The sequence below is a fragment of the Heloderma suspectum genome, chromosome 11 (assembly GCF_057233095.1).
Source record: "Heloderma suspectum isolate Gila_16-S chromosome 11, 16-S_ref, whole genome shotgun sequence".
Classification (NCBI taxonomy): Eukaryota; Metazoa; Chordata; class Lepidosauria; order Squamata; family Helodermatidae; genus Heloderma; species Heloderma suspectum.
The window spans coordinates 26,659,613-26,672,215 of record NC_139468.1 but is presented as its reverse complement, the minus strand read 5'-3'; the positions used below and the strand labels follow the sequence as shown (position 1 = coordinate 26,672,215).

Sequence of the window (12,603 nt, the reverse complement as noted above, 5' to 3'; positions counted from 1 at the left end):
TACAGAACATTTATTTGCAAGGTGCCACTGAAGACTTATCAATACCTTATTTTATTATTGACATCTACATCCTGCCCTTATTTCAAGGACCTGAAAGCAGGGGAGTATTTCTTTCCCGGTTGGTTTCCCAGGCAGGTATGCAGATCATCTTAACTTCAGGCATCTTCAGGCCATTCTCCAGGTCATTTCAACATCCAAGGTTGAAAACCTACTACTTGAGCCTACTGGAGTTGTAATTCTAGCTCGCTGCAAAGCAAAGCTTGAAAAATTCAGAGCCAGCCTTATGAATATGCACTCCCTCCTCCTCCTCACCCTCTCCCGAGAAATTTCCTCTTCCCTATAATCATGGTTTTACATTGCCTGCATAGATCACTTTATCTACTTTCGGTTTTGTGGCAGCGTTGCGATCTGAGCGCTACACAAAGACCTTTTCCTATCCTGCTTTTCTGCAACATAACCTCTAGGTGGCAATGTGCTATAGCGGAATATCGCAATTACACAAGTAGGAAAATACCTTTTCTTTCACTTTCAGAAATACTACTGCATTTTCTCTGCTCTAGAAAGAACTGGGAAAGTGCTCTTAGAAAACAGAAGTGAAACTGCAGGGTCACAATATCATCTAAAGAGCCTGTAAACAACTGTAAGGAATCACGAATACACAATAAATGCCTCGTGTACAAAAGCTCCTGATAATCATGGTTACAAATAGACTTCAATTCATGATTATAGTCTCTGGTTTAGAAGGGCTCCATACTTTGCATCAGGACAGGTAATATCCTGTCATGGCTAACTTCAGAAAGGGGACACAGGAAATCACTCCAAAGAGGGAGGGAGTGTAAGCTCCTGAGGCTTTCTCCTGATTTGAAAGCCATGGCTTAGAATGGAGGAAGCCAGAATTACTTCTGCACAGGGCCACTGCCAATTTTAAACTGGTCTAGTATTTTGAGCTCCTTGCTTGCCACCCAAACCTTCCTTCCACACAGAGCTTCAATACCAGGCAGTGAACATTTTTAAAATGTATTTTTGAATAGATTTGTACTTATATTAAATGTACTTTGATACAGAGAAACCTTCTTTGCCACTACTCCCAGGAGATACAAAGCTCTTATGTAAGGGTGGAAGACACATACAGTGGAAAACTTCCATAACCATGCAGCAACTGTGAATCATACTGAAAACTGTACCAAAGTTTTCAAAAAAGAAATACTCTTGCCGTTCTGGATCAGCAAATGGCTATTACTGCAGAATCAGAGCATGCAAACCAGCAGGATTTCAATCACTGAAGCCAATGTAAAGCAAGTAAAGCCATCCAGTGACTAATTAAACACCAGTGGAGAGGTCAAACCAGTACACAGCTATTCCAATTTCAAACTAAGTATTTAGACAACAGCATTCAAAAGAACGATTCTCTCCTCCATCTCCTTTCAGTTTCCCAACATTTCAGTGCATGGATACTGTTCCAACACATTTTCATCTGTCTTTCCACATCTGTTACAAACACGCACACATCTCACTTATATATTTCTATACTGACTGGCAAGCCAGTGTGGTGTAGTGGTTAGAGTGTGGGATTAGGACTCAGGAGATCCTGGTTCTAATCCCCACTCAGCCATGAAGCTCCCTGGGTGTCTTTGGGCCAGTCACTGACTCTCAGCCTGACCCACCTCAAAAGGCTGTTGTGAGGATAAAATGGAGAGGAGGAGGAGGAGGAGGAGGTGGGGGATCATGTATGGCTCCATGGACTCCTTGGAGGAGAGGCGGGATAGAAATTTAACAAATAAATAAATGCATGAACTTGCTGCATTTTAGAATGCTGAAATTCTAGATCAGAGATGGGGTACCCGTGGCACTCCAGATAGTGTTGACTCCAACTCCCATTATCCCCAGTCAGCATGGCAATGGTTGGGGGTGGTGGGAGCTGTAGTTCAACAACATATAGAGGGTCAAGCATCCCCCACCCCTGTGCTTATGGAGGTGAAGGAGCCAACTCCCACAGGATCCAGTAGAGCCCCCTTCCTCCCATAAGTGTTGGGAGTTCTGCTCCTGCCAGCTTCAGAAGCCAACAACAGCAACCACAGCTTAGGAATAACTACACTGAGACAACAGGAGTTGGGCACAGTGGTGTCAATAAATGTACTCTCTACAGTAGCCTTCCCCAATGCTGGCTGGGGGTGATGGGAATTGTAGTCTACCACATCTGGAGGACACCTGGTTGGGGAAGGTTGCTCTAGAGCAAGGGTGGGCAGAAGGTAGATCTCCAGATGTTTGGGAAATGTGTGTTTTGATAGAAAACAAGTTTAGAAACATGCATTTAAATACATATGTAAATGCAAATTTTCTGGGGATATATATATATTGCAGGCGGATGTGGCAACGGAGTGGAACAGATTGGTTAGCAAACCACATGTGAAAGTGACGTGGACTGGAAAGAGAGTGATTTGCCCATCACTGCCTAGACGTGTATTGTTAGCACACCATTGATCCACGGCCTGATTTAAACATGATGTTGGCCATGTGGAACCCTGCGTAGGTAAAGGGTTTTTGTTTTGTTTTTTTAGGGAGGGTGGGGTTGCACAACCTGAGTCATGTTTACATTGGGCCTAACTAGGGATGTCGGAGAAATCCGCGACAGAACCAAATGAGTTCAGATTTTTATGGATCCAACCCACAGATTCTTCAGTGGACCAGTTTTTCTTCTGTCAGGAGGATTTGGCGGACTTGCAGACTGTTTTTCAGACCTTCAGGAATTTTGCGCAAATTGTCATCGTAGAAAAATACACAAACATTTAAATAATACTCCCAAAATGCACATTTCCCCCATGGGCTAATGCGTGAAAATGCACATTATGGGATTTGCACATTTTGTGAGAATTTACACATTTTTGCATATGTGAATTTGTGCAAATTGAGAAACTAAAAAAACATGAAATTCTGTTGACGGGCAGATGACAGAATGAAAAGTGCCTGACAGCCTGCAAAACACAGACAGATTTTACCCAATCTGAACATCCCGAGGCCCAATACATACTGGGCCACTGATGTCAGTCAATCCAGAACCAGGTAACTTCTTTTAAGGCTGGGACAGGCAACCTGGTGCCCTCTGGAGGTTTTGAACTACAACATGCAGAAGCCCCTGCCAGCATGGCCAATGGTCAGGAATGCTGGGGGTTGAAGGCCAAAACATCTGGAGATCTACTTTCTCCCCAGTCCTGCTCTAGATTGTGCCTCTCTGGAACTGAACTACAACCTTAAGCCCACATGCATTTTAAAAAAAAAGTCACCCAAATTGTCTGTGTAGTAGAGAGCCCAGCTGAGCTGGAGTGGTAGATACACAACAGCAAGTCTTAGGACCAGGAAGAAGCCTGGCAACATAAGCATCAGCTGCTGGGAGAATAATGGCAGCAGATGGGGCTACAGGGAAGCATAATATTAAAAGGAAACAGAAGTAGTTAGCCATGGATGATCCCAGCCCACGCTGGGCTTTGGCTGGGTATGGTGGATATCAAAGTGCTGTAAACCTGCTCCCCATTCTAGGGTTTATTTTCATTTACTTTTTATATTGCTTAGCATCTTTATAGCCTGTCCTTCGACAATCATGGCAGCAGGCATTGGGGTTCCCAGTGGCCTCCCATCCAGGCACTGACCAGGCCCAAACCTACTTAGCTTCAGCAGTCAGATGCATTGAGTACCTTCAGGTGGCTTTTTCTCAATCATTCTCCCTGCCCCTTGATTGGTAGGGACGAAGGACGCAAAACACTATCCTGCTCACCCCGCTTCTCTGAGCAGTGAGAGGCTCCACGGGTGCAGCGCTTACCCGGGTTTGGTTCCCTTGGGAAGGAAGTTCCTTCACCTGTATCCAGCTTGCTTGGCTGCAGAATTTTGTGGGGGGGGGGAGGGCAGAGACAGGCAAACACCATTGGCGTTTGAGGGTGGCACCACCAGGGAGGGGCTCACCATTTGACCTAGGCTGCTACCTAAGTACTCTTCAAGTACTTGAAAGGGTGCCACAGAGAGGAAGGACAGGATCTCTTCTCAATCATCCCAGAGTGCAGGACACGGAATAATGGGCTCAAGTTACAGGACGCTAGATTCCGGCTGAACGTCAGGAAAAACTTCCTGTTAGAGCAATACGACAATGGAACCAGTTACCTAGGGAGGTGGTGGGCTCTCCCATGCTGGAGGCATTCAAGGCTAAGCTGGACAGCCACCTGTCAGGGATGCTTTGACTTGGATTCCTGCACTGAGTAGGGAGTTGGACTCGATGGTCTTACAGGCCCCTTCCAACCCTACTATTCTATGATTCTATGTGTCATTTCGCCTACTTCACCTTTTTTGCCTACTTAAGTTGAGTTGGGAGTTGAATTCAGGTTGTTTGGGTCTGATTTAAATACTTAGATGATTTGGTCACATTTTCTAAATAGGCAGGTACATGCAGGCAGCTTGGGTGGGGAATGGGGTTGGTCAGCATTCAGAGGCACCGTTTCTGGTGACTGGTAAGGCTCAAGGCTTCCAGCTCAGGGTTTTGTTTTGTGGCCCCTGTTGGAAGATAAGGATTAACTTTGAGGCCAACTCTCCTCACCCAGTCAAAGTTTTGTGGCTCGAGGGGGCAGGGGTGACAAGGGAAGGCCTCCCCTCCCAAGAATTGGGCAGCCAGTAGTGTGGTGATTAAGGACCCCATACTACAGGCATCAAATGTCTTGCCTGATAGAATGCCAGGTAGTCACTGGCTTTGAGAAGTTGCCCACTTAAGTTTCCCTTTGCAGATCTGATCAATTTTAATAAATGTGGCCCATGTCGTCTCTTTATTCCCCCCAACCCTCCTTTCACCTGCAAATCACTGAAGGCTTATTGGTGTTTTGTATCATTTGCATCTGTTTACAAAGACACAGAATGAGCATAGGGGGAGGTACACAGCTTAAGCAGCTTCACCCCAGGACCTGGTGCCCTTCAGATGTGTTGGACTACAATGTTGTCATTCCCAGCCAGCATAGCCATTAGCCATGCTGACTGGGGATAATGGGAGTTGCATTCCAGGACATCTGGAGAGTACCAGGTTGGAGAAGGCTGGCTTAAACACTCCAATGGCCAAAGTCCACTGCTCTCACATCGGGTCTCCAGAGAAAGACAGCAAGCACCCTAACATATTGCTAAGCTTACAGAGCCCGAACTCAGCAACTCCATGTTGCAACTCCGTGGCTCGGAATACTTGGGGCCGGCTTCAGCTGATCCACCAGCTATGGCCTTTCTTGGACAGGAATAACCTAGCTGCAGTAATACAAGCACTGGTAACTTCCCAGTTAGACTACTGCAATGCACTTTCCGTGGGGCTGCCCTTAAAGACAACTTGGAAGTTGCAGCTAGTGCAAAATGCAGCAGCAGCTAGACTGTTGACCAGAACATCTCATAAAGATAATATAACACCAGTTTTAAAGGAATTGTGCTGGCTGCCAATACGCTTCCAGTCACAATTCAAGGTTCTGGTGATGACATTTAAAGCACTAAGTGGCTTGGGACCTTGATATTTAAGGCAGAGCCTCTCCCTATATACAGTCATGTGAAAAAGAAAGTACACCCCTTTGAGTTCTATGGTTTACATAATTAAAATCATCTGGTCCTTAGCAGGTCTTAAAATTAGGAAAATGCAACCTCAGATGAACAACAACACATGACATATTACACCGTGTCATTATTTATTTTACAGAAATAAAGCCAAATTAGAGAAGCCATGAGTGAAAAACTAAGTACACCTTATGATTCAATAGCTTGTAGAACCACCTTTAGCAGCAATAACTTGAAGTAATCGTTTTTGTTGTGGAGGAATTTTGGTCCACTCTTCTTTACAACATTGCTTCAGTTCATTGAGGCTTGCGGGCATTTGTTTATGCACAGCTTTCTTAAGGTCCCACCACAGCATTTCAATCGGGTTGAGGTCTGGACTTTGACTGGGCCATTGCAACGTCTTGATTCTTTTCTTTTTCAGCCATTCTGTTGTAGATTTGCTGGTGTGCTTGGGATCATTGTCCTGTCACATGACCCAATTTCAGCCAAGCTTTAACTGTAGGACAGATAGCCTCACATTTGACTGTAAAATACTTTGGTATACAGAGGAGATCATGGTCGACTCAATGACTGCAAGGTGCCCAGGTCCTGTGGCTGCAAAACAAGCCCAAATCATCACCCCTCCACCACCACGCTTGACAGTTGGTATGAGATGTTTGTGCTGATACGCTGTGTTTGGTTTTCGCCAAATGTGGTGCAGTGCATTATGGCCAAACATCTCCACTTTGGTCTCGTCTGTCCAAAGGACATTGTTCCAGAAGTCTTGTGATTTGTTCAAATGCAACTTTGCAAACCTAAGCCGTGCTGCCATGTTCTTTTTAGAGAGAAGAGGCTTTCTCCTGGCGACCCTTCCAAACAAACCATAATTGTTTAGTCTTTTTCCAATTGTACTGTCATGAACTTTAACATTTAACATGCTAACTGAGGCCTGTAGAGTCTGAGATGTAACTCTTGGATGTTTTTCAATTTATCTGAGCATTGCACGGTCTGCCCTTGGGGTGAATTTGCTGGGATGTCCACTCCTGGGAAGATTGGCAACTTGAATGTTTTCCACTTGTGAATAATCTTCCTCACTGTACAATGATGGACTTTAAATTGTTTGGAAAAGGCCTTATAACCCTTCCCAGATTGATGGGCAGCAACACTTGCTTCTCTAAGATCATTGCTGATGTCTTTACTCTTTGGCATTGTGTTAACACACACCTGAATGCTCGAGACCAGCAAACTCCTGGGACTTCAGCTTTTATAGAGGTGGTCACACTTGCTAATGATCAATTTGATTAGCAGCACCTGGCTGCTACTTAGCCTCTTCATACCTATGGAAGTAGTAAGGGTGTACTTAGTTTTTCACACATGGCTTCTCCATTTTGGTCATGTGTTGTTGTTCATCTGAGGTTGTATTTACCTAATTTTAAGATTAAACTAATTTTAACTAATTTTAAGATTACATCTGCTAAAGACCAGATGATTTTTATTATGTCCTGATACATAAAACCATAGAACTCAAAGAGGGTGTATTTTCTTTTTCACTTAACTGTATGCCTGCCCAAGGACTGAGATCTGTTGGAGGGGCCCTCCTCTGCATTCCACCAGTGCGAGACATACACTATGGTGGAACATGGGAGAGGGTCTTCTCTGCTATGGCACCCTGGTTGTGGAATGCCCTCCCCTTGGAGGCCCGATTGGTGCATACATTGGTTTCATTTCGGTGTCAAGTAAAAACATGGCTTTTTACCAAAGCCTTTGAGGGCTAAATGCATTCCCTAAAGTAGCACACTATTTTAACTATTTTATTGTTTTAGATTTTAATTGTTATTAGCTTGTTTAATGGTTTAATAGTTTTTAGCTCAATTATTTATTGAGCTAAATTATCAATTATTTATTGTTTTATACTGCTTAAATTGATTTTATCTATATGCCACCTTGTGATCTTAATAATATAAGGCAGGATACAAATGTTTTAAATAAATAAAATGTTTCTGTGCCTTTGCCCCCAAAGTGCAGTCTATTGTTCTTTTCACAGACACACACACAGACCTAGCTAAAGTGTGTCTGTGTGTGTGGGGGGAATCTGGCTGGGGGAATGGAATCCAGATGGGTCATCTCTTCTAACCATCACCTAACCTTCATTGCCTTTGGCTATCAACCTTCTTTGGTCAAGTCTAAGAGGCTGGCCAGGTACTGCCTCAGGGCAACCTGCACTGAGAGAAAACCCATTCACAGAAACCTGACAGAAAACACATAATAAAGTATGAATGACAATGAAAAAGGCAAGTTGTTGGAAAGGGAGAAGGAGCAGCAGCATGTCCCTATTCCAGTGTGCAAAGAATGATAGGTGGATCTGCTTGCCATGTACCTCTGAGATCCAGGAAATTATGCTCTTTCTTGCACCTCTTTCTGATTTACTATACCAGGGATGGGCAACCTGTGGCCCTCTAGATGTTTTGGCCTACAACTCCCATCAGCCCTAGCCAGCCTAGCCAATGGTGAGGGATAATATGAGTTGTAGGCCAAAATATCTGGAGGGCCACGAGATGCCCACCCTTGTACTCCACCAACCCCAGGAAACCAGGTGATCCACATCTCCATGTGGCGGCAGTGTTTACATAACAACAAAACTTTATGATCTAAGCAAACATGGCACCGGAATCAAATCTCTGTACAGACAAGTCAAGAATGAATTGCTGACACTTACTCTTAAGCAGAACCTCAGTATAACCATTGCACATAAAAAGATTGTGATACTGTCCACAACTACAGCTGATACGATGTACAAGAAAGAGGGATGTTTAAAAAGTGGTTTTACTTTGTTGGAGGACATAATTATTCAAATCATGTTCTTACATGTCAGTGGCCCATAAGGAATCATAGGGGAGACTGCTTCAATGTCTGAAAAATCCCCTCTTGCTTTAGCGCAAGGCTGCTGAGTTCTGACAACTGAAGTCTGGGGCTCTGTGAGCAGGAATTTTCTAGCCCCAACCCTGAGCAGGGACTGTGTGGGGGTGGGTCGCTGTTGTTTTTTAGAACATTGTGGGTGGGGAATTTGGGTCAGATAATGCTACTGCACCTCCCCAGCAATAATTTCACCCTTTCTTCTATGATTCCTTTTTAGGGGCCCTGACCTATTTGCAGTTGAAAGAGTCACTGGAAAGATGATGAATTAGGTTAAGGAACATTCCCCCCTCCTGATAATAATTAATACACCCACCCAAATACCTTTTACCTTAATCCTATAGCATTCTGAACTGTTTAAGGGGGAGGATTTAGGGTCAGGGGATATGCACCTCATGCCATGTATCCCCTACTCTAATCCCCCTCTAGGATACCATACACTTTTTTTGTTCTTTTTGTTTTCTCCAACTGACACCAACGCTGTGTGACTTCTGAAGGACAAAAAGCATGTGCGGTCCTCACCAGACTATTTGTAGACACACACAAACAGAACTAATCTTTGTCTGCACACATGGGGAATCCCAAGTATGCAAAAACTCCTACTTTGTCTCTGGGTGGCCTCATTTCACTGCCCAGCTGATAGGCAGAAGACCACCAAGTTTGCTATTAGAAGGATCAAAATGTTGCTGTCTCGAGTGCTGCAGTTCAAGATTCCAATCACTCCATTCCGTTCCCCCTTTCCCCCCAGTTTTCCATCTCCCCACCCCAGTCATTTAGCATTCCATGGCCGCTGAGCATGCTCAGTCTGGGGTTATCCCCCACTTTAGGGTTTCCCCCATCAGATTTTTTTTGTATTACAATAAACCGTGCGTCATAAGTGTGGGTGGTGGCAACTTGGCTACATAGACAACAGTACTCATCTATGAACTTCAGAAATAAGAGGGAATTATGATGATGCATAGTAAAAATTCCTTATGACGTACTGATCCTTTCTCACTGTATTCTACAGCGCTTTTTTGGAACCTATCCCTATGCTTAAGTTAGGGGCAAAAGAGATGTTATTTTAAATGTGCATGTAGCAGCTATGTCTTCTCTTCATTTTTACAGGAGCCCCAATCCAGATCTTAAAAGCTCCTCTACCCCCCATTCCCCCAATCAAGCCCCTGCACCTACTCTAGAATAAAAATGGAAGGGGAAAAAGATGTAGTTGCTAGTCGCATATTTAAATACTGTCTATTTTGGCCCTAAATACCTACTTTGGAGCAGGTTTGGGGTTTGGGCTGGTGCTGTGACAAGGGAAGTTACCCAAGTCCAATGACCTAATTTGCCTGTGAAAGGGTGTGCCCACTCAAGGTTGCAAGCCTAAGAACGTTAACAGCAGCCCTGCTGGATCAGAGCAAATAGTCCATCCGTCTTATCTAGCATCCTGTTTTCTACACTGGCCCGCCAGCTGCTTCCGGGAATCTCACAAGTAGGTCATGAAGGTGACAACCCATGAAGGTGATAGTGTTGTTTGCCCCAGACACTGGATAGTGAGTGGCATACACTCCTTGAACATGGAGGCTTGGTTTCGCTATCGTGGCTAATAGCACCAGTTAAACCTACCCACCTCCATAAATTTGTCTAAGCCCCTTATAGCCATCTGTGCGAGCAGGCGCCATCACCACATATTGTGGCAGTGAATTCTGAAAGAACACAAGAAGAGATGTGCAGGATCAGACCAAAGGCCTATCTAGTCCAGTATTGTGTTTCCACAGAAGCCAACAAGATGCCTATCACAAGCACCCACACATCACCCCACAAGCAGAATGCGAGAAAAAAAGCACACTCCTGTCCGTCTTCCCCAGCAACTAGTATTCAGAGGTATATATTGCCACTTACTGGAAGTAACATATAATCATCGTGATTAGTAGCCCCTGATAGCCTTATCTTCCATAGATTTGTCTAGCAGCCTGTTAAAGCCATCCAGGTTGGTGGCTAACACTACATCTTCTGGTAGGGAATTCCATAGTTTAGCTATGCACTGTGTGCCCCCTTACTCGGAAATAAGCCCCACTGAACTCAGTGGGACTGCCTGCTAAGTAAACATACACAGGATCAAACAATGTGAATAAGCGTTCTAGGTCAGGCAGAACCAAAGTGTGGCTAATACTCCAACATCAACCTAGCAATAGCACTGTACAACAGAGATTGGAGAGAACCCACATCCTGGGAACTGATGTTTTCATGTTGTACCTTGAAACATGGGGGTGGGGGGGGGATGTGTGTTTGTTTTAACAAAGACCATGTTTTGGAGATGAATGCTTCTGTTTAAATGCATCCGCTATCATAAACGACAGCTAAACATACATTTTAATGCCGGTGCTGTACAGACCACAAAAATAACACAGTCCATGCCCGGGATACTTCCACTTGTTTTACTTACTATGGAAAGAGAAGGAAGTCTACATCTCTGGGAGGTGGAGGGGAAAGTGAAGTTATGAACTGACACTACAAATAAGAAATAGAGAGCATTCAAGGGAGTGCCAATGATGTTCCCTCGTCATCCATGCTCAAAACTTTATGTTTTGTGCTCAGCCCTGGAACTGGCCGTGTGCTAATAAAGAGGAGGTGGCCTCTGAGCATACGCAGAGTTCATTCCCAAGAAGTACTGAGTAGAGGTAGCTAATTTCCCTGCTGTTGTGAAGGGAGAGAGAGAGAGACAGATGGGAACGCTGCCAGGACAGAATCTATGATCCTGCAAGGAACCTTCAGCCTCAGTCTCCCCCCCCCCCACTCCCATCCCTTTTTAAGAGTAAGGCTACAGCCGTGTTCCCATTTACCTGGGAGGAAACCCCACTGAACTCTTCTTAGCGGACATGAGTAAGACTGAGCTGTAAGTCAGCGGTCGCACCGGCGTGCCCGGGGGACGATGCCTCCTTGACCTCACTTCCGAGGAGCCGCGCGCCCGCCACTTCCGTATTCCGGACATTCCCTTACCTCACCAGACGCGCGCTCGTTCCGCAGGAGGAGGAGGAGGAGGAGGAGGAGGGCCGCGACGGGGGACACTCTCGGGGGGCGGACTCTCCCTGGGGAGGGGAGAGCGCGAGTTGACGGACACATACGCGCGCGCCAGAGCGCACGAGCTTCGGTTCTCTGGCGCGCCGGAGAGTCCCGCCCGCGCGGCGACGCGCGGGGAGTTTTGTTTGCAGCTGGCCTTGGCCCAGGGCCGGGAGGGAGCCCTGGACTTCAGGCTTCAGCGGGAGTCTGGAGGAAGGAACCCAGCCGCCCTTGGAGGGGGAATTCTAAGCCGGGTCGTAGCGCACGAGGGCGACTATTGCTGCTGCTGCTGACAGAGAACGAGAAAGCGGAGGCGAGCGCCACAGGAACACTGAGGCGCCCTTGGAGTCCGCCAGCCGCTCGGCCACCCACCTTTCCGCCCAGCAGGCGCGACTGGCGCAGCTTCTCGGCCTCGCTCAGGGCTCTCAGGCGGCGCTTCAGCTCCGCGCGCAGGGCTCGCTTGGCAGCGTGCAGGGCCGCCATGTCCCCTCGAGCTGCGCCCTCCCCTTGGCTCTCCATGCGCACGGCGAGCACCGGAACCACCGCCTCCTCCTCCCTGAGGAGACGCCTTGACTCCGGTTCGCGACGGGAATGGAGTGAGGCGGGTGGGGACAGAAGCCCAAGCGGGCTGTCGTCCTGAGCGGGCTGCGGATTTGCCCCTCGGTTGCCTCGGCGCTGGGAAAGAGGGGAGGCACAGCTGCCCCTCCTCGCTTGGAGAGGCGCCAAAGCAAAGCGTGACTCTCCCCTCAGCCCCGAAGTCCAAGGACAATTTTATCATTTATTCATTTCGTTTCATTCGTCTATATCTTCTGTATAAATTGGAAATGTTTTGTATGCCGCCCTTCAGGAAAGCTTCCAGGGCGGCTGACGATAGAGTAATAAAACGCCCCCCCCCCTCCACACACACACACACAAATGTAATGACAATAAATAAAAACAGTCAAATAGACAAAACAGCAAAAAAAAAAAAGTTTCTGCTCATAAAATTCAGCAGAACTGATCAAACAAGCCCTACGTTCAGCTATGGTCTGCCTGGCACCCAAAAGAACATTCCATTTCGTCTTTTCAAGTAAAGAAATGTCCACAAAGGCTTACATACAACACTTGCAACCA

At 46.2% G+C, this 12,603-nt stretch overlaps 1 protein-coding gene across 10 annotated transcripts in view; it reads right to left on the bottom strand.

Moving 5' to 3' along the window:
• The window catches only part of MTHFS (methenyltetrahydrofolate synthetase), a 51,664-nt gene extending 39,488 nt beyond the window's left edge, over positions 1–12,176 (bottom strand). For 6 of the 10 annotated variants that reach the window (XM_084817281.1, XM_084817276.1, XM_084817275.1 and 3 more), the window contains exon 1: positions 11,863–12,176. In XM_084817281.1, the coding sequence (XP_084673407.1) occupies positions 11,863–12,009 (147 nt within the window). In that variant the 5' untranslated portion in view covers positions 12,010–12,176. Of the gene's footprint in view, positions 1–10,060; positions 10,137–11,273 lie in introns of all 10 variants that reach the window. The other 4 variants (XM_084817284.1, XM_084817283.1, XM_084817278.1 and 1 more) reach the window with 4 other exon arrangements.
• Between the last annotated feature and the right edge of the window lie 427 nt (positions 12,177–12,603).